The sequence below is a fragment of the Nannobrachium achirus genome (assembly GCF_963921795.1).
Source record: "Nannobrachium achirus genome assembly, chromosome: 2".
NCBI classification, from domain to species: Eukaryota; Metazoa; Chordata; class Actinopteri; order Myctophiformes; family Myctophidae; genus Nannobrachium; species Nannobrachium achirus.
The window spans coordinates 55,296,090-55,315,786 of record NC_137811.1 but is presented as its reverse complement, the minus strand read 5'-3'; the positions used below and the strand labels follow the sequence as shown (position 1 = coordinate 55,315,786).

At 41.6% G+C, this 19,697-nt stretch overlaps 1 protein-coding gene across 2 annotated transcripts in view; it reads right to left on the bottom strand.

The window, feature by feature from the left end:
* Positions 1-290: 290 nt before the first annotated feature.
* ibtk (inhibitor of Bruton agammaglobulinemia tyrosine kinase) overlaps positions 291-19,697 on the bottom strand; it is a 59,248-nt gene continuing 39,841 nt past the window's right edge. For both annotated transcript variants that reach the window (XM_080754141.1, XM_080754142.1), the window contains exons 16-29: positions 19,103-19,140; positions 18,212-18,308; positions 17,979-18,080; positions 17,707-17,824; positions 16,892-16,952; positions 12,388-12,515; positions 11,138-11,250; positions 10,753-10,898; positions 10,383-10,504; positions 9,927-10,025; positions 8,832-8,954; positions 8,234-8,431; positions 3,884-4,016; positions 291-2,229 (exon numbers count right to left, since the gene is read on the bottom strand). In XM_080754141.1, the coding sequence (XP_080610267.1) occupies positions 2,104-2,229; positions 3,884-4,016; positions 8,234-8,431; positions 8,832-8,954; positions 9,927-10,025; positions 10,383-10,504; positions 10,753-10,898; positions 11,138-11,250; positions 12,388-12,515; positions 16,892-16,952; positions 17,707-17,824; positions 17,979-18,080; positions 18,212-18,308; positions 19,103-19,140 (1,604 nt within the window). In that variant the 3' untranslated portion in view covers positions 291-2,103. The remainder of the gene's footprint in view (positions 2,230-3,883; positions 4,017-8,233; positions 8,432-8,831; positions 8,955-9,926; positions 10,026-10,382; positions 10,505-10,752; positions 10,899-11,137; positions 11,251-12,387; positions 12,516-16,891; positions 16,953-17,706; positions 17,825-17,978; positions 18,081-18,211; positions 18,309-19,102; positions 19,141-19,697) is intronic.

The window sequence follows — 19,697 nt, the reverse complement described above, 5'->3', positions numbered from 1 at the left end:
AGAGATTGCAAAGCTTTCAGGTTTCTGGACCAAATGCCAGATTGTTAAACTGCTCGATTTGAATGTTGTAGCAGTGCAGCCTGTATGGGAGGAATGGTTTCCATTTAGAGACAATTGTGAGGTCCTTCCTTATCATTAACAGAGAAGGAAGTCCGCACACTGTTTACAAGCTCCAGCGACAACTTTATTTTAATGGAACAACGTTTCAACCCTAGTGGGTCTTCTTCAGGTTTAAACCTGAAGAAGACCCACTAGGGTTGAAACGTTGTTCCATTAAAATAAAGTTGTCGCTGGAGCTTGTAAACAGTGTGCGGACTTCCTTCTCTGTTCATGGTGCGTATTTTTGGTCCAGCACCTGTAAATACTTTTTGGAGATGTGCGTGCTTCCTCCTCTGCTCCCCTTCCTTATCATTGACATTTTCAATGTCAGCTGTCTTGTCATACAGAACACAGGTGTATATTTTAAGAACTGCAAAACTGTTTGATTTCTGGCTGAACGCTTCAAAGGGATTAACCATACAAATAACCCCTTCTAGGATAATAAGCAGTACTCAATATGTACCAACTTATATAGGCTTTTATGAAGTCCCTTTTTGAGCACCCCTGGTAGGATGCATCAAGATCACCCAAGGGACATTTGTACCACATTTCATGCTTTTATGAGATTGTTAGGTGTCTTTTGCTTCATATGTCAACACTGTATGTGGCCATTTTTAATTGTGTCAATAACTCACTTCCTGTTTCAGATTATTTTGGGCACCCCTTATAGGATGTCTTAGGATGACCAAGGGACATATGTGCCAAAGTGTATGCCTCTATGAGATTCTATAGGTTTTTGAGGCAATAGCCAACACTGTAGGCAGCCATTTTCAATAGTCATTAATTCACTTCCTGTTTAAGATTTATTTGGTCACCCCTTCTAGGATATCTTAGGATGACCCACGGGACATGTGTGCCGAAGTTCATGCTTTTTGGAGATTATTTTGGTGTCTTTTGAGTCAACGGTCAACAGTTTAGGCGGGCGGCCATTTTGAATTTTGTCCATAATTCACTTCCTGATTAAGATTTTTTGGGGCACCCCTTCTAGGATGTTTTAGGATGACCCAAGGGACATCTGTACCAAATTTGGTGCTTGTATCCAACACGTAACGTTTTGGCCATTTTTTGCCCTTATTTCTCCCTACTATGGTAATAACCTTTTCAATCGCTTGCAACATTTTGACAACAGATAGAAAACCAATTGCACACCATCAATCACTGGGTATTGGATTGCGCTACTGTTACTACAGCTTGTGTCAAATAATAATAAAAAAAAAAAAGTTTAAATTTCATAGAAAGATTTGTGAAGTCTCTGGCTTTCTTCCTGAAATACTGTCCCCAGACTCCCCATACAAATGAGCTTAAGTGAAGAGATCAGTCAAAAAATAATTCAGCCAATTGGTTATTTATCAAGTGCAGATGGACATATTTATCACGCAGCAGAAGTACTGTAATACTCAGTTAACGGTTTGAAAATTGGCACAAATCTTACCTCAAGAGCTTACAATCCTGCACACGACTCAACTGCTCTCTAGATGTGGAAGTTTGGACCCAATGCATAGGTTGGACCTCTTCCTCTTTGGCAACTTGATATCACTAAACTCACTAAACTTGGGTCACAGAGTTTATATAATTTTTGGGGAGAATGTTTTCTTTTCGTGTCATTCTTGTTTCCAAAGCAGACATGAAAAGAAAAGAAAAGAAAAGAAAAGAAAATCATCCATCACACACACATAAATCCATTTCCCAAACATTGAAGGTTGAGTCAATAGCTTTCCACCAATACCAGTAAATCATTCATTTGATGGACACAATAAAGAAAATAAACAAACATCACTCATTACAATATGATGAAGCAGCGACAAAGTCAAAATCTAACTTTACACTGGGGCAGGATAAGCATCAGACCTGCATCAGACTGGGCCAAGTCTGAGGTGCACCTTAACACTCGCTGAAGTAACGTGATAACGATGACGGCGATTCAGTTGCAGTGGGGATACTGCAGGTATGGAGTTGCGTAGTACCCCGACAGCATGCGGCGCGGCGGTGTGTTGATGAATTGTGTTAGTGTTTGTTCCAGGTGGGCGTGGCGATGGGGCCCTGCGAAGACCTCTCCACCACAATGAGCTCTTCAGGGTTGTTGCACGCATTATAGTGGAGCAAAAGGTCCTGTATAGCCCTCTCCTCGATCTAGAAAGACAAAGAAGCAAAGAAAGAGTGAGAGAAGACAGAACGGGAAGAGAAGACAGAGGGTTAAGGAAAGGTCAGTCAGCCGGGAACCCTGGCAGAATTATAATCGATTAAAATACCATAATTCACTGGTTGGCTAAATAAAATGCTGACATTGAAGGCATAAGGATAATCAGAGCCCTTATTTTATATAATGGTAACCAGAAACCCACAGTAAATCGCAGCTGAGTGTTTTATGAGGGCTCTGACAGTGGCCTGGCATAAGCTGGAATAGGGCTGACTTTTCAAAGCAAACTGACAGCTGTAAAACGACAAATATGGAGGCAAATCATTTATAGCTGTCATAATATATTATGTGATATGCTACACAAAGAAAAGAGAATGTAGACACTGCAAACAACGCTCAACTTTCCAGAAGAGTACATCATACCCAGGGTCATGGCAGGGGCATCCAAGTGCGCTAGTTCACACACGCGCCAACACTCATCTCTCGCGCGCGCGCGCACACACACACACACACACACACACACACACACACACACACACACACACACACACACACACACACACACACACACACACACACACACACACACACACACACACACACACACACACACACACACACACACACACACACACACACACACACACACACACACACACACACACACACACACACACCCTAAGACCTAAAAAATACCTAAAAAAGTCGGTTTTCTGAAAAACCTATGTTTCTATATCAGTGGTTCTCAAACATTTTAATGTCAAGGACCCCTAGAATGACATGTATTTGACAGCAGACCCCCATCTCAAAATATTTTTTTCCAGGGACCCAGAGAAAGAAAGATTTGATTTACAAATTTTTGCTTTAAAAATATATTCAAAGATTTGCAAAATATTTCAATTTTTTTCTAAAATAGTAGATTTACAAGCTCGCAGCGCGGTGCCACGCTGTGAGCTTGTATCTGCTATATATATTTTTTATAATGGTTAACTCTTTTACAGCTTCGGACGTTCCCGTTCGCCCCAATTTTGATGGCGGCGCGTTGCCAATACGAACGCTCGTTCTTTTACCTTGTCTGATGACTGTAAGCTGATGAGAGGTCGAGCGGGTGTGTACAGTAAAAAAACATCTCCCATAATGCTGCTTTCAAATCTCCACCACACGTAAACATCAATGATGTCCAATTCACTTCCTGGCTGTTCTCTGTGGACCTGATCTAGATTATACATTTCTATGCTCTGAATGACGGAAAGAGGGGAGGGCCATTTCACATCCATTCTTTGCATAAGGCTGCCCTCTTTAGCCAGCTTGGCTAAAGTACACATGTAGTAGGTCCAATGAAAAATAAATCATTTGGAAATAATCAATAGATCTTTTTCTATAACATCGCAAAGGTAAGCTGCTTTTTGCTGGCACCAGCCCCAATAAATAAATAATAAAACTGGTTAGAATCTAGAGTGACACGGATGGGTTCCAGGTCTCTCTCTCACACACACACACACACACACACACACACACACACACACACACACACACACACACACACACACACACACACACACACACACACACACACACACACACACACACACACACACACACACACACACACACACACACACACACACACACACACACACACGTTACCTGGATGAGTGCCAGTGGTTTGTCTCGGCTGCGGATCAACGCGGCCTCTTGCTGTTTTTCTTCCTCCACTATGGATGCAAAGGGTACCATGGAGACGTTAGGGGGGCTGCCCACAGCTCCCAGCACCCAGGGCCTGGGGGGAGAGAGGAGGAGGTGAGTGGTTGCTAGGGTAGGGATCCTTTAGGATTTCAACGATATCCAGGTTTCCACAACGATTCTCTCTTATTAGGCCTAGAATTATTGAATGCTTTAGCTATTGAAAAATAGCAGATATACAAGCTCACAGCGCGGCACCGAGTGCCGCGCTGTGAGCTTGTAGATCTGCTATTTTTGAAAAAGTCGTGAAAATGTGTCTTTGAATATATGTTATGTATTTTTAAAGCGAACATTTGTAACTCAAATTTTGCCTCTGGGTGGTCCCTGGAACTAAATATTTTGAGATGCGGGTCCGTGGCCAAATACATATCATTTTGGGGGTCCTTCACATGAAAAGGTTTGAGAACCACTGACACAGTAGTCTCTCAAGAACAGACTAACTGAGCTCCAGTTAAGTGAAAAGGACCTTTTCTTTGACTATGGCTGGCCAGATTGCTGACATAGAAACATAGGTTTTTCAAAAAGCCTTAGAAGGATTCAAAAGACACTTATAGAATCGGGTCAAAATTTTAATTTTCACGTTTTTTTCAAAAATAGCAGATCTACAAGCTTGCAGCGCGGCACTCGGTGCCGCGCTGTGAGCTTGTATATCTGCTATTTTTCAATAGTTAAAGCATAAAATAATGATACACAATAATGTGTACCCGTTCTAAATGGGTTAACGGTCAGATTCCTTAACGGTTCCCTTTAACGATTCTTACATTTTAATATTTCATTCAAAATGTTGATAAACACAAATTCAATCACACGTACAGTAGTGCATACATTATTGCAGTGGTTCTCGAAGTGAGGCCCAGGGACCCTCTGGGTTACTTGAGGGGGTTCCAAAAGGACCCGTACAGGTCTTTAACTGTTCCATTTGTACACTCTCAGAGATATGGTGGTCCTTGAAATTAAAACGTTTTGAGAACCACTGGTATTATAATTGTAAAACAGACGTGAAGTCCACATACTGTACCATACTATAGTATACAGTTTGATAAACTGGTTCCGGAAAGATTCCAAAATGTGATGGAACGATTCCAGTTCCTGCGCTTCCGGATCACAACCCTAGTGGTTGCACGTGCAGTCATGCACAGTGATAACCAGGGTTCATAAGAGTCAGAATAGGTGGAGGTACTAATGTGTTTCTGTCCACCGGTTATGTGCCTGCATGAGACAAACACAAGTAGACCTGGAAATCTGTATATAACTAACAATACATATTTTCAATGCGTCCCTATTAATTAAGCTGCTGCTGTGCATAAAAATATCAAACATCAGGTAAACCCGAGCTCTATTTAAAATACACGATCTACAAGCTCCCAACACGCGTTAAGGATGACACAGGGGTCTTCAACAGCGGGTCCGGGACCTCAGATTTCTACAGGGGGGCTGCCAAGTGTTTGGGTTATACAGGAACCTTTTCTTTTCTTTATCCAACTATCTTGGCCTAAATGTCTGAAAATCTCCAACATAGCCTATCATTGGCTTTGCCTTATATTAATTCAATTTGTACACTTTTTGAATTTATACAACACAGATGATCTGAACGAATCTAGACATCAAAGCTGCAGCATCACTTGCAGGCAACCCAGTCACTTGTGGACTTGTGGAATATTTCTCTCAACGGTCAACAGACTTATTTTATTTAATGTGACAATCCACTAAACGTTGGAAGACCCCTGACGTAAGCATTAGCATGTGGGCTACTTAAGTCGTTGGCTGACTGTGCTCCCTGGCTCGGCCTGGTGGGGTTAACAACAGTAAAAGTAAAGTCAAATTTGCTCCCTGTTCGTCTGTCAATATTGTTAGCGTTACTTATTCAGACAATTTATATAGCCTGAGTTACATTTTAATTCAAAGATTCACAGTTGAGTGGTTGCTGATTAATTTTTGAACTTACTATATAAATTCTTTTGACCAATTTGTACTGTCTGCCAGTGAGAAGTCCCTATCTGATCCATCTCGGCTCTGCATTTGGTTCCACTTTTTGTTCCAGATCCTTATCACCGTGTTGCAATTGCTATTTTTGAAAAATGACGAAATCTTTATGTGCATTTATAAACATTATAGGTGGAAAACCTTCGCATATAATGAAATGCTTAAAAAGGGCATGACAGGTTGAAAGTGTTTAAAGATTGGGACACATTGGCTGCATATTTGCTGATACAGATGTCGTCAAAAAAGTAAAATAATGGCCAATATATCAGCATGGCTCTACTTTCTAAGCCTTGACTTCTTTCTCCGCAAGGAGAGGATTCTGGAACCGTCTCTGTCCTGAATGATCCCTTTTGACGTGAGGGTCTGCCTTTATAAACTCTGATTAACATCACAAGCTTCGACTTCTAATCAATTCACACAGCTGGCTGATATTCGGCAGTCTGTTCTAAAGAACGTAGCACACAGTACGGGCATGTCCAGCAGATGGATAATGGAAGAAGTGCACCATTTCAAATCAGATAAAGGTTCTGCGCTGACAAGAGCCCAGAAACACTGAAGGCTCAATACCTCAAATGCCCCTGAAGGAGGAAGCAGATGCAAACTTCTGCAAAATTGTAAGATGACCCAGCAACATTTGAAATCCTCTAGCGCACGCACGCACACACACACACACACACACACACACACACACACACACACACACACACACACACACACACACACACACACACACACACACACACACACACACACACACACACACACACACACACACACACACACACACACACACACACACACACACACACACACACACACACACACACACACACACACACACACAGAGAAGGAGATCAAGCATCACTTCCAACAACATAGCCTCACACCGCACTTCTTATTATTCCATTACATTATGCATGGCCTTGATCCTGTTGTTCTGTTGGTTAGACATGTTATTAACACTTTAGAGTTAATCAAACAAATTGATTTAATCGATTACAAGAAATAATTGATACAATCTAGCAGATCTATTTTCACAATTTTTGCATGACACCTTTGAGCGTCAAAGTATAACATACTGCCTATTCTATAAAAAAGTAATCGATAGCATAATAGCTAGGAAAATAATTGATAGTTACAGCCATACATCACTTTTAAGTCCTGCAATCAAATCAAAATAAGCTTCTATGCAATAAGCCAAAGGGTATGTGAGATTAGAGGAAAGAGGAAAAATAAAATAGCTGTGTTTTTGTCCCATCACGCGGACAACTGTCATTTCCAGTTCAACAGAGGAATAACCATTCCGGGACTTGCGCTCAATCTCAGTTGTATGTGCCTGCACACTGTTAGTCAAGCTGACTGGTAAAGGTCAGGGTGACTGGGAGCTTCAGTGCTGCGGGTCATTTACCCTGCTGAAGAGCACACACTTAACTTTAGCCTCCGTCTAACCAGATACCAGAACACTGAAAAGCCTCGATGCACCTGTCTTGGTCCTGTGACCCTTTGTATGATGGAGGGGGGGGGGGGCTTAAAGGAGTAGTTCACCCCCAAAATGACTTTTTTTTCCTATTGATTACTCACCCCATGGAGACTTGAGTTCAATAATATTTTTAGTTTTTTGTCTCATTCCTTAGGCAATAATTTGATTACAATAAACTTGCCCCCATTGATTCCGGACGGGGACCCGAATGCATTTGCGTCCCCATCCGGAATCAATGGGGATACATTTACTAAAATCTATATGTGATAGATATGTGACAAATGCAAAAAAAAATATCACTGAACTCAAGTCTCCATGGCATGAGTAATCAATAGAAAAAAAGTCATTTTTGGGTGAACTACTCCTTTAAGACACTATTGGGTTTCTACCCAGTTGGATCATTGTGAGATGGATCGAACTCCTTTTTAATATTTCTATTATTATTTCTTATTATTAATATTTTTTTCTCTACGCTGAAGCATTCTTTCAAAAAAAACACCAACAGTGCTGGGGACCATCTCAATATTTCACAAGATTGAGCTTGTATTTAGTATTAATTAAGGGTTACAATTGTGGCATGGTTATGAGTTAACATTATGTATAAGTGTGTGCAAAACTGTGCATACATAGTCCTGAGTCCTGATGGTCCATGAGCAGTGACCTGACACTTCAACAGCACCATCAAGTGGAGACAGGTTGAACTGAACTGAACATAACAACAGCAGGTTTATGTGTGCCCATAAACATGTCTGGGTGTGTGTACAAATGCAAGTTTGGATGTGTACACTTACCCGGCTTGTCTCTCTGGCTCTCTGGGTTCAGCACTCTTAAAGGAGACCCTCCTAGGAGCAGCCACAGGGACTGGGGAGCTGTGAGTAGCCGGGCTAAATGGAGCTCCCGTCAGCCCTGCTTTAACCATCCGACTCTCCTCCTCGGCCAGCAGTTCCCGAAATGATACAGAGGAGGGCGGTGACTGCACCGCTGTGGCCCTGGACGAAGAGGGCGAAGAATGGAAGAGAGTGATGACTTAAAAGTGGATTTTGATAAACTATATGGTAATATCACATTTGATTATGTCCATATCGCCCAGCCCTGGCTTTCAGTTATAACTGCCTAACATACTTTTAAACTGGAAAAGGCAACTGCACTGATAAACATTGAATGAAAAAGAAAAAAAAGAAAAAAAAGGGAAATGAACAATTCTGCTGCAACTGCAGTAGTAGTTGCTTAACCACTTACTGTATGTAGTACTTTATTGTAAATTATATAAAAAAAATATCCAATTTGTAAGCTCACAATCTGCTATTTTCTGCTAAATGTTTGCCTATTATGACATACCAAGAATAGGGATGCTAGAGTTCATGTAGTTGATGGCTAAGGCCCACTCACCAGGCCCTTCCACTGCTTTTGGGTGGAGTGATAATTGGAGTGGATTTGGACATGGGGGATTCCACGCTGGCCATCACCTTCCTCTGCTTCTGGGCCGTCCTGCTGGGGAAGGCTGAGTGCTTGCTACCAAGATGACAGAGAAGAGAGGGAGTGACATGTTTTGAATACATTTAGAATAAGTGAGCGACTGTAAAGAGTTATGTCATAACAAAACAGACCATGCAGTACTCCTTCATAGGAGCGTGGTTCTCAAACCTTTGTTTCATGCCAAGAACACCTAAATTGATATGCATTTAGCTGTGGACTCCCATCTGAAAAGAGTTTGTACCGCCGGGACCCCTATGACGGTAGATTTGTCAAGATGTTCAGAAAATAGCTGATCTACATCTCACAAGGTATTGCGTCGCGAGGCGTTGTCAGCTTGTAGATCAGCTATTTTCTAATCGCCACGAAAAAAGGTTAAACTCTTTTTTATAATGTTCCTCATTTTGATAGGAACCCCTTGCAGCCTCCCAAAGACGCTCGGGGTCCCCAGCCCACAGACCCCACTTTGAGAATGAGTGCAATAGCGCTTTAAATTAAATGATTTGTAAAAGGATCACATTATAAAAGTCATAAATCATTAATGCAGCTCAACTCATTAATGCAGTTTTCCTGCACTCCACAACGCTGTGAACTAGAACTCTTGACATGTCAGAAGGGGCCAGAAAATTTGGTGAAAGTTTGGTGGCTGCCTAGCTATTTTCCCTGGTCGAGAGTTAGGGAGACGGAAGTGCCTCTTTCTGTAAAAGGGGAAGCCAAAGTGTAGCAACACTATTTTGATGTTTGTTTCTGAAAACATTTAATGTGGGCCTAGTGTATTATTTTATGTTTATGGATCATCATACTAGTCTGTAATCAAATCCTTAATGTCTCTGTTCTCTTAATTTATAAATATGATATTTATGCACAGGCTATAAATAAAAAGTGGCATAATAAGAAAATATAAAGTTTTGGTATTAGTAATGTATTGTGCATTCATGTTTCAGTCTACCAAACAAGAAGAATAGAGAGTTGACCAGCCCAGTTAAAGAGAAAATGAAAGTGTTCTCCCACCTGCCAGGGCTTTTAGAAATGGCTCCACGGCTCTGAAGGGAGTTGGCTTCCATGTCCATGATGGCCCTCAGGTCCAGGACAGGGGGCAGTGCAGCAGGACTAAAACACAATGGCACAAAAATCACACAAACTGCAAAGGCAATACAGCTCAACTTTGACCTGCGACATAGTTGGCCAAATCAAGTTGGGCTCCCATCGACTTTCTATACAGGAGGAAAATACCCAGAAAAAAATTTGCTTTAAGTAGGCGCTCGGGCGCCCTAGCTAAATCATTAGAGCAAGCCCTGGGCTACATCTGTGCAAACTTTGACGCTTTTAAACTGATTTCTACGAAATTAACATTGTCTCCCCATAAGGCCCCACACTAATTGTCAAGGGCACTGGCAGGAGGATGTACCTAAAATGCATTTCTTAGTGTGGGAGGAAACCGGAGTACCCGGAGGGTATTTACCATACCTGCCTGGGACTTTGGGGATGGGCTGTGGAGCAGAGCTCCATGGAGGGGTGGGGAGGCCGTTCCTCTGAGAGGTTGGGGTGCTGGGGGGTGTCTTAAGCTTCTGGCTCACATACTTCTCATCCTACAGAGGATCAACATAATTTTGTGAGAAAACCTCAAAAAACTGTTCTATGCAAATACAGCTTAGGTTTCAAATGTCTAATGCAACCGCAGGTCAAGACCTAAATCATACACTAAATATTCAAGAATCGACATCTAATATTTGTTATTTGCAATGATGTGTTGCTCTAGAGATGTCCAGTGTCCAGCACCAGCACAATATAATAATAGTGTAATGTAGTGTGAGTGCCTGCTGGGGATACTCCTTACCTCAGCCTTGTCATGGCAGACAGGTGACTGCAGATCTCTGGGGCTGCCCGCGCCCACGTGGCTGCCCTCCGAATCTGATGTCATCAGCTCCTGCAGGGACTCAAAGGAGTTGTTCTTCCCCGACTTCACCAGTGATGGAGAAACCACTGAGAGATAAAGAGGGACATTTGAAGAAAACCTTCACAAAATGTATATACATAGTTTTTGGTTGTATATTATCAGTATTATTATTACTACTGCTACATTGTCTGAAGAACCAAAACAAAATAAATACTCTTATGTACTGTACACAAGAGGAGACAAAGAAACCTTGAAGCTTGAGTTGTAATGATCATAGTTAGAAAAGGTACACTGTCATTAGATTAGCGTATGTGTGCGTGTGTACCTGCAGGAGGGGGGCTCTGAATGATCTCAGACAGGATGTATCCTCCTGAACTGTCGGAGCGCCGCCGTGGTTTCTTTTTAGCTTTAATCTTAGCCTTCTTCCACAGAGTTTCTCTGGATCCACAAAATCAATATGAAGAAGATACATACTTATTAATCAGGAGTTATGTGTATGAATGTCCATTTGCAGATTCAATTAACAGCCAGGACTATGCAATATTAAGGTCACTTCCATTGCAGGTTAAGACACTGTTGTGGATATGGAGTAGGTCTTGACTTGACAGCAGCAGTATATAGTTTTAATCAGCCCAAGTCTCAGTTTGAAGGACTAAATGTCTCTGTGCCTGCAGCCAAAAACAATTAGTTCATTCATCGCTATATCACAAGTATATGAAAAAAGTTAGGATTGCATTTCACATAAAAGCTCAGACTTTTGTTGTTGTTGTAATTAACAGTAGAGGGTAGCATGGGTCTTCCAGGACCCGATTACCTGAGACCCGAACCGAGCCGGTTTGGGTCTAAAATATTGACTTGTCCCTCGGGGCAGGGTAGCGTAGGGCCTAATTGCCTCGGGTCCGTTGGGGGCATTCCGAAATGCATTTACCTGCAAGAATCCGAGAGGACCCGAGGTTTAAAAAATATGTGTATTTACCCTTCAACTTTAAAATATGCATTGTTTTTAATGAGATATGCACTGCAATTACCCTCCCAAATCCATATTATCGAGTCTTGTCTCAGTCTGTGATTACTCTGGTGGGGCAGGGGTGCAGCCGAGCAGGAGGAGGAACGTTTTGTGATGCGACCTGTGGAGACGACACTGGACACTGACTGGACAGTGATACTGGACTGTCACTGGACAGGTTTGTGTTTGTTGTGAATGTCACAATTATTGTTGAGCTGGGGACTGAGCTGATAATGTAACTGTCCTGCATGACGCACGCACGCAACCCTCCACTATGGCTCTCGTCTCTCGGAGAGGCGGGCGAGGTGTACTCTGTCTACGACCAGTCTCAAAGTAATGGTGAAAAATAAGCATAATATAGCATCAGACACAGTTCGGGCCAAAGACCCGGCCAGATCGGGTCAATTTTCCCTGGCTGGGATTCAATTCAATTCGGCTCAGTTTCGGACCGGATCCAATCACTCTCAGTGCCATTTCGGGTCGGCTCCAAACATCCTCGGTTCTGTTTCGGCTCAGCTCCCTTTTTTTGGACCCGTGCTACCCTCTAATTGTAAATGTCCTTGGTGTACCTGGCAGAGTATTCCAATTCTGTTTCAGTTTTAGGGCTGAAGACTGAGTCCAAATCCTCCTCCTTGTAGATGCTAAGGTCTGGGGCACCAGGATACGGGGTAATCATTCTCTTCTGCATGGCTGGGATCTGAAAAACAGAACAACAAACAGCATTCATATGCATTCCTTTAAGCCTGAATTATATGGAGCCAATGTGTATGTTTAACATAAATATTTATTCTGCATTCAAGTGCATACACTATCTTTATTTTTTTTGTTAAAATAAGTGTTAAATAGCTCTATATTCCCATAGTAATCAAGATTCTTTGAAGCTTTCAATTGTGTAAATCTTGAAAGTGGTGATTCTGCAGGCCAGTCCATCAAATAGTTTCTTTACCAAATAGGGTTTACATAGCTTAGAAGTATGCTTCAGATCAGATATGGCTTTTTAATGATTACTCGCAATTGACTCTAGGCCAGTAAGTGTTGTTTCATTGTCTCAGATGACACTGGTATCTGGAATGTATTGTTTTAGGACCTGTAAGGTGCCTTTTTCTCAAACTACAGACTGAAATACTCATTTGAGCAGTTGTGCACCTGGGCCTTGCAGCTTCCGGTTCCTGCATTTTATAAATGACTTGACTGAAATTTTCTTCCTGCACAGTTACAGTACACCAGCTAACACAAGACATCTGTCCTACCCTTCGCTATGACAGTGGTTCTCAACCTGGGGGTCAGGACCCCCAGGGGGTCCCCAAATTATTTTGGGGGGTCCCCAGGTGATTAATTTAATGTGAAACATTGTTTTCTCACTCATCAGTAAACAAACCAATATAAAGTTTAAGTGAATAGAGGGTTTATGCACGTTTCTAAAGTGACAATTTAAAGAGGTGGTGCCATGATTTTTTCCCCCCTCTAAAACATGATTATCAGGTATTATGATTATACTAGGAGGAAGATGTTTTCCAAAAAAGTATACAGAAAGAGTTAAAATTGGGGTTTTATGTGGCCACACCCCCAGTTCATTAAGTATGCATGAATGTCATGGTGGGTGGTGACCCAGCTGAAGTTAGCCACACCCCACAGTGTTGGGTGAATGGTAATTAGGGGAGGAGTTGATACTGTGACATACTTAGTATGTATGTTTTTTAACTGACACTTTTGACCACAAGGTGGCAGCCTCCAAGAGAAAACAAACAAATACCAAGAGAATACATAATGGCTCATAAAAACCACACCAGGGGGTCTAATGAAGTACTTTCAACCTCCTAGACACATGAAAAACAGAAAAAGTACAAAACTATGGCACCACCTCTTTAAGGACTTTTTAAAATGACAAATTAAACATTGGCCAAATTGTCAAATATTAGAGCCATAAATGACATGATTTACATGAGTTGCGAGGCGTTGAGAACATGTAGATCTGCTATTTTCACAATAGAACCGTGTTATACAAAATGTTATGCCTCAACTCTTAGTGCTCACATAATATGATTATTTTGGGGATCGCGGCCTGAAAACTGCCCTATGACACCATGGCCAACACTCTTAGAGTTCTAGACTCGTCTCTCTCCTGGAGCGCAAGCTGTGGAATGACCTCCCCACCTCAGTCATTACTGCAGACTCACATTTCCACCACAATCTGCCTCATCATCACCTCTTCATAACATACCTCACCTCCAAGCACTCCTCATTTCTTATCGTATCAGCTGCGGTGCCAAGATTGCAATTTTAGCTGGGCCAGTACTGTTTGCACACCTCATACCTTTTATGTCTCTGTTGTGCCAAATATTACTTACCATTTTCCATTCAATATTGTGCAGGAATGTGCATATATTTTATGAGCTTACAGTTTTTGGAAGGAAAAACGAATCTGTGATTTTTGAGCGGACAAAAAGTCTCAGCAATATTTCAGGGAGGTGGCTCTGATCGTTTATGATAGTCAATCATACCGTCAATCTCACCGTCAGTTGATTCTACATATCGATATATGAGTCAAACCGCCGGGATCATCATTGTTTATTTTTGGAACATAGTTCTTATTTGACACAATATTAAAAAAATCGCACCGGTGTGAAGTGAGAGGTGCTCACTTCGCATGGTATCAAATAAGACACATGTGCATATCTCCTTGTATGGGCCGTTCTGTCTGTGACGTTAATTATCTCCATACATGGAGTTCTGTGATCCTAAAAAGTAGGAGCGGTTAACACCGCTCAAAAAAAGGTCTATGGGAATGGAAAATGGGGGAAAAAACGTAGGATGTGTAAATTACGTCAGAGTTTGGTGCTCTATATAAGACCTTTCTTTAACAAAGTTCACTATATGATTGTGGAAAAACATCAATTGATTCATTTAATCAATATTATTGCGACCGAAGGTCGCATTATACCCTGAAAAACCTCGTAGCTTGTCTGTCTGTCTGACTGTCTGTCTGTCTGGCTGTACAGGAAGTGATGTCAGTGTGATGTCAGTGAGTCACAGTGATGTGGTACAGAATGACGCTGTCACGTGACATCACTTCCTGTACTGACAGTCAGACAAGCTACGAGATTTCTCAGGGTATAAAAGTCCATATATGGTCATTCCCAGAAAAAGAAAAAAAAAACTTTTATGCGTGACATCACTTCCTGTACTGACAGTTAGACAAGCTACGGGATCTCTCAGGGTATAAAAGATCCACAGGCATCAAACCAAGGCCCTAAAGCTGGTTGCACACTGCTGCGTTTTTCGTTGCGAAATGCGTTTTTCAGGGCAAGGAGAGAGAGAGAGATAGAGAGAGCAAGGGACCGAGTGGTGGGCGAAACGGGCGGCAGTGTGCAAACATGACTGACATAACGTGAGGTAGATTTTTTTATTCACGCGCTCCGAAAATCACTCCGATATTCGGCCCGAAAAACGCAGCAGTGTGCAACCACCTTAACTCACCAAGGCCCTGCTTGGCATTACTAATTAACATACGTTTTATGCCCATATATGGAGATTCCTATATTGTCAATATTTTAGTTTAGTTTCGTTTATTTCGATCCTCATCAAAATTTTCACAAAAACATAAAACATTACAGCAATTTCTAGCTGATCGAAAAGGCATAGGCCGAAGCTCAGAGCTTATTAATGCCTATCCTTTTCCCCTATAATTAACATTTCAATTTAAAATAAAAGTTCATATTGCATGAACACTCAAACATCCGTTTTACTTTAACAATGTCACTGTTCGTAATAAAACGAACCTTTCCAAATTACTTAAATTATTCAAAAAAATAAAATAGGAGTCAAAAAATAAAATAAAATAAAATATCTTACAATTGTATACAGTACATCAGTATATATAGTATATACCCACATTCTGTATGCTTATTACCAACACCAATACTGCCACATCACACCCTGTCGCTCATCTAAATACTATTTATATATTAAGGACATTATTAAAGATATTATGTTATCAATATTAAGGACATAATGGGAATGCCCATATTTGGTAATGTCCATATATGGGCATGTTTTGACATAACATAACTATCATGAAGGGGTCTCCATATATGAGTAACTGGTCCCGTATACATCACTGGCCAGATGGCCAAGAATTGGCACGACCTCGCCCTTTAGGGCGAGGTCGCATGTCACCCTGAGGTCTCAAGTCACCCTGAGGTGTCTTACTAGTATAGGTGGATATATCAGCTGTAAGACTAGAAGCAGTGCTCTTCCGACCACAGGTCTCCGCCAGGTCAGGTCAGGTGTCCTGGGGGCGTTATAATAGGCCAATGTGAAAAGGGTGGCTTGTCTTCTTCACCAATCTTAGGCCTTTCACGGCAATCAGACGTTGCATGCATGATTTGAGGCATTGTGTTCCAAAAATGTGTCTACATGCTGGTGGCACTATAACAGGCCAATGTGAAAAGGGTGGCATCATGTTCCTTGACCTAGTGGGAATATGTGTGGCAAGTTTCACGGTAATCGCAAGCTGTGTTCATGATTTGAGGCATTTTGTTCAAAAACTGAGCAATCATACAAACTTTAGAAGACAATATTAGCCAATTAGGATGGAATATGAAATAACGGACAGATCGGTCTTGATCACATGACTATAGAGATACTGTGTACCGACTACTGATAAGCGTGATTTGTGGACAGAATCTGTAGGAGTAGTGTACAGAAATGTGTTTTGCAAACATCTGCCTCATGGTGGCACTAGAACAGGGCCATGTGAGAAATGTGGGGCAGAGGTTCTAAATTGGCATCCTTGGAGTGTGTGTGGACAGTTTGGCCGCGAGCGGGCCAACAGCGCCGGAGATATCTGGTAACAAACTAATCGGACACACGGACGGACGGACAGGGGCGAAAACACTCTCCTGGCGGGAACAATAAGATAAACATGTTTGTTGGTTTAGTTTTCTGTTGCTCACTTCTGTCAAATGGGATTCTTTCAGTGCAAAGCTGAGCTTTGGTGAGGTGCATCTCTGAAGTGAAGATAAGCTACAGTAACTTGGCCGCATGCTTTTCCTGTGTGAGAAAATGACTCACCATTCTCCTGTAGGCTGTAGAGAGCTCCAGCAGCACCTCATCACTGAGAATACTCAACGCTCTGAGGGCACACACACACAGACACATACACAATTGAAATCTAAAGCAGAAAAGAAAATAGAAAAAAGCTAGACCTACTTTATTCCTTGTGTGTGTGTCTCTATGTGTGTGTGTGTGTGTGTGTGTGTGTGTGTGTGTGTGTGTGTGTGTGTGTGTGTGTGTGTGTGTGTGTGTGTATGTATGCATGTACTGTGTGCGCTTATGGTTATGGGTATACTGTTATGTGATAAGAATATTATCACCGACACTTTTTATCACCGGCAGTTTATCTACCCTAAGATACTACATTACCATTTCCTTCTATGTCTAAGTGTTTATCAAATGCCATTTTCTCATTCTCTTTAGAGATCTGCAAGGTTCAAACATGGCCAGCTGTTGCACCATCCTTTCATCTCCTCCTCACATTACACAAGAGTTAATAAGCAGAACAGTGTACAAACAGTTCCCCCATCCACAACACACACACACACACACACACACACACACACACACACACACACACACACACACACACACACACACACACACACACACACACACACACACACACACACACACACACACACACACACACACACACACACACACACACACACACACTATCTATCTATCTCTATCTCTCTCACTCTCTCTCATATACACACATACACTGTGTGTGTATATATATAAAATAACAAACCCTTGTGATTACAATATTACACAATACAGTGGAAAATAAATCTTTAAGACTCAACTAAACATCCGAGTCCACTCACTTTGACTCCAAAAGAGCGGCCATGTTGAGCACAATGAACTGAAGACAGGAGAGTTTGAGCTGCTCAGCATTATAGATGGCAGAAAACTCCAGCAGCTCTGCAGCATTCTTCAGAGTCACTGAGGAAGCGAAAGCAGTTTGAATGTAATATCGGGGTTGTAAGTGCAGTTTGGCGCGTAATGCATTACTTTACAGTTGTTAACTTAAAGGATGCTGCTCTTCAATCTGTCATTTTGAGGTTATTTCATGAACATGGAGAACATGGAGACTTACAGTTCTCAGTAATGGCAACCTCACACATCTCCTTGAGTCGTGTGATGAGCAGCTGGTCAGCTACAACCAGGACGTTGCAAATAAATTCCACATTCAGCGACTCTGGGAGAAAACAAAGCAGAGCGACAGTCTAACAAAAGCATAGTTTTAGCAGCCAGACATCAATGTTACTATGATACATTAACAATGTATCATAGCATTTGGCTTTCAATGAACCCAAAACTCAAATGTACCTTTGATAGTGGGTGACTCATCAGTGTAAATATACTCAAGAATGACCTGCAAGATCTCTGAGCTGGTGGGCATCTCAAGTGCAGCACATGATGTGGCCTATGGGGGAACCAAGATAATATTGTTAAAGCTCCAAGGAACCTTTATGTGTCATTTCCTTCTTTTAAGTATTAGTCTTGTGGTCATACAATATGCGTGCAGAAAGTATGAGATGTTAGTTACTTTTCAGTGTCCAGAACTCCAGATCCACGAATACTACACTTTTTTGAGATTAATTGAATAATTTCTTCGTCTGGTACAGTAAGACATTAAGGCTAAAATGATTTGTTTGCATCCTATGTACTGTAGCTGACTTCAGCATGACCACTACCAATCAAAAAGCTCAATACGTCACTGGTTTGTGGCATTATTTGGGATTATCCAGTCTCCACACAGAGAAATAAGCAGTTCTAGAGACCCCACATCTAAATTCGGCAGGTGAATTAGTCACAGAGAGGGCCTAGACACCGGACGTTTGGCAACCATTGTTGGGATGTCAGCAGATTAACGATGGTATTTTAGAGCACGGTTTGCCAAATTCTGTGTGCATGTACAGGAAGCACAGCCCAGATTTTCCCCATTTGTGCCCAAGTACGCTCATTAGCAATATTATCACCACGCCCAGGCGCAGTGCTCAGAAACGGTCTAATCTGCCAGCTGTTTTTTTGTTGTTGTTGCAGACAGTTTTACCATATCATCATGCATCATCATGATGACACAAGTACAGTATGAGCCCTGCTCTGTAAGGTTCCACACAGCCTCAATGCAGGCAAAAATACCAATAAATGCCATTCCATCACACAATACATAATTTGTTGAAGACTATTTCAACACAGAGAAACATATCATCATACCTCAATCCAGGGGCTCCCAAGCATACTGTGGAAGTATTCTGTGGATACATACAACAGGTTTAAAGATTCAAATGCAGCCACGCACACCTCAACTACACAGTCCTTCACAGTCAAGCCACTACAGCAGTTGTTAGTGTTGCCCATTATGAAGTTATTCCAAATGGATATTTAAGCCATTTAGGTCTAGAATTATTGAATGCTTTAACTATTGAAAGATAGCAGATATAGATATGTAGATATCTATATCTAGATACTAGAAACAGTTGTGAAAATATGTGCAAATGTTTTGTAACACAATTTTTGCTTCTGGGTGGTCCCTGGAACTAAATATTTTGAGATGGGGGTCCGTGGCCAAATACATATCATTTTGGGGGTTCTTCACATGAAAAAGTTTGAAAACATACATAGAACGATTCAAAAGACACTTATAGAATCGTGTCAAAATCGGGTCAAAATTCAAATGTTCACGATTCTTCAAAAATAGCAGATCTACAAGCTGCAAGCTTATATATCTGATATTTTTCAATGGTTAAAATAATACGCAATAATGCGTACCCAGTGGGTTAATACGTTCACACCCTTGCGGACATGTGTG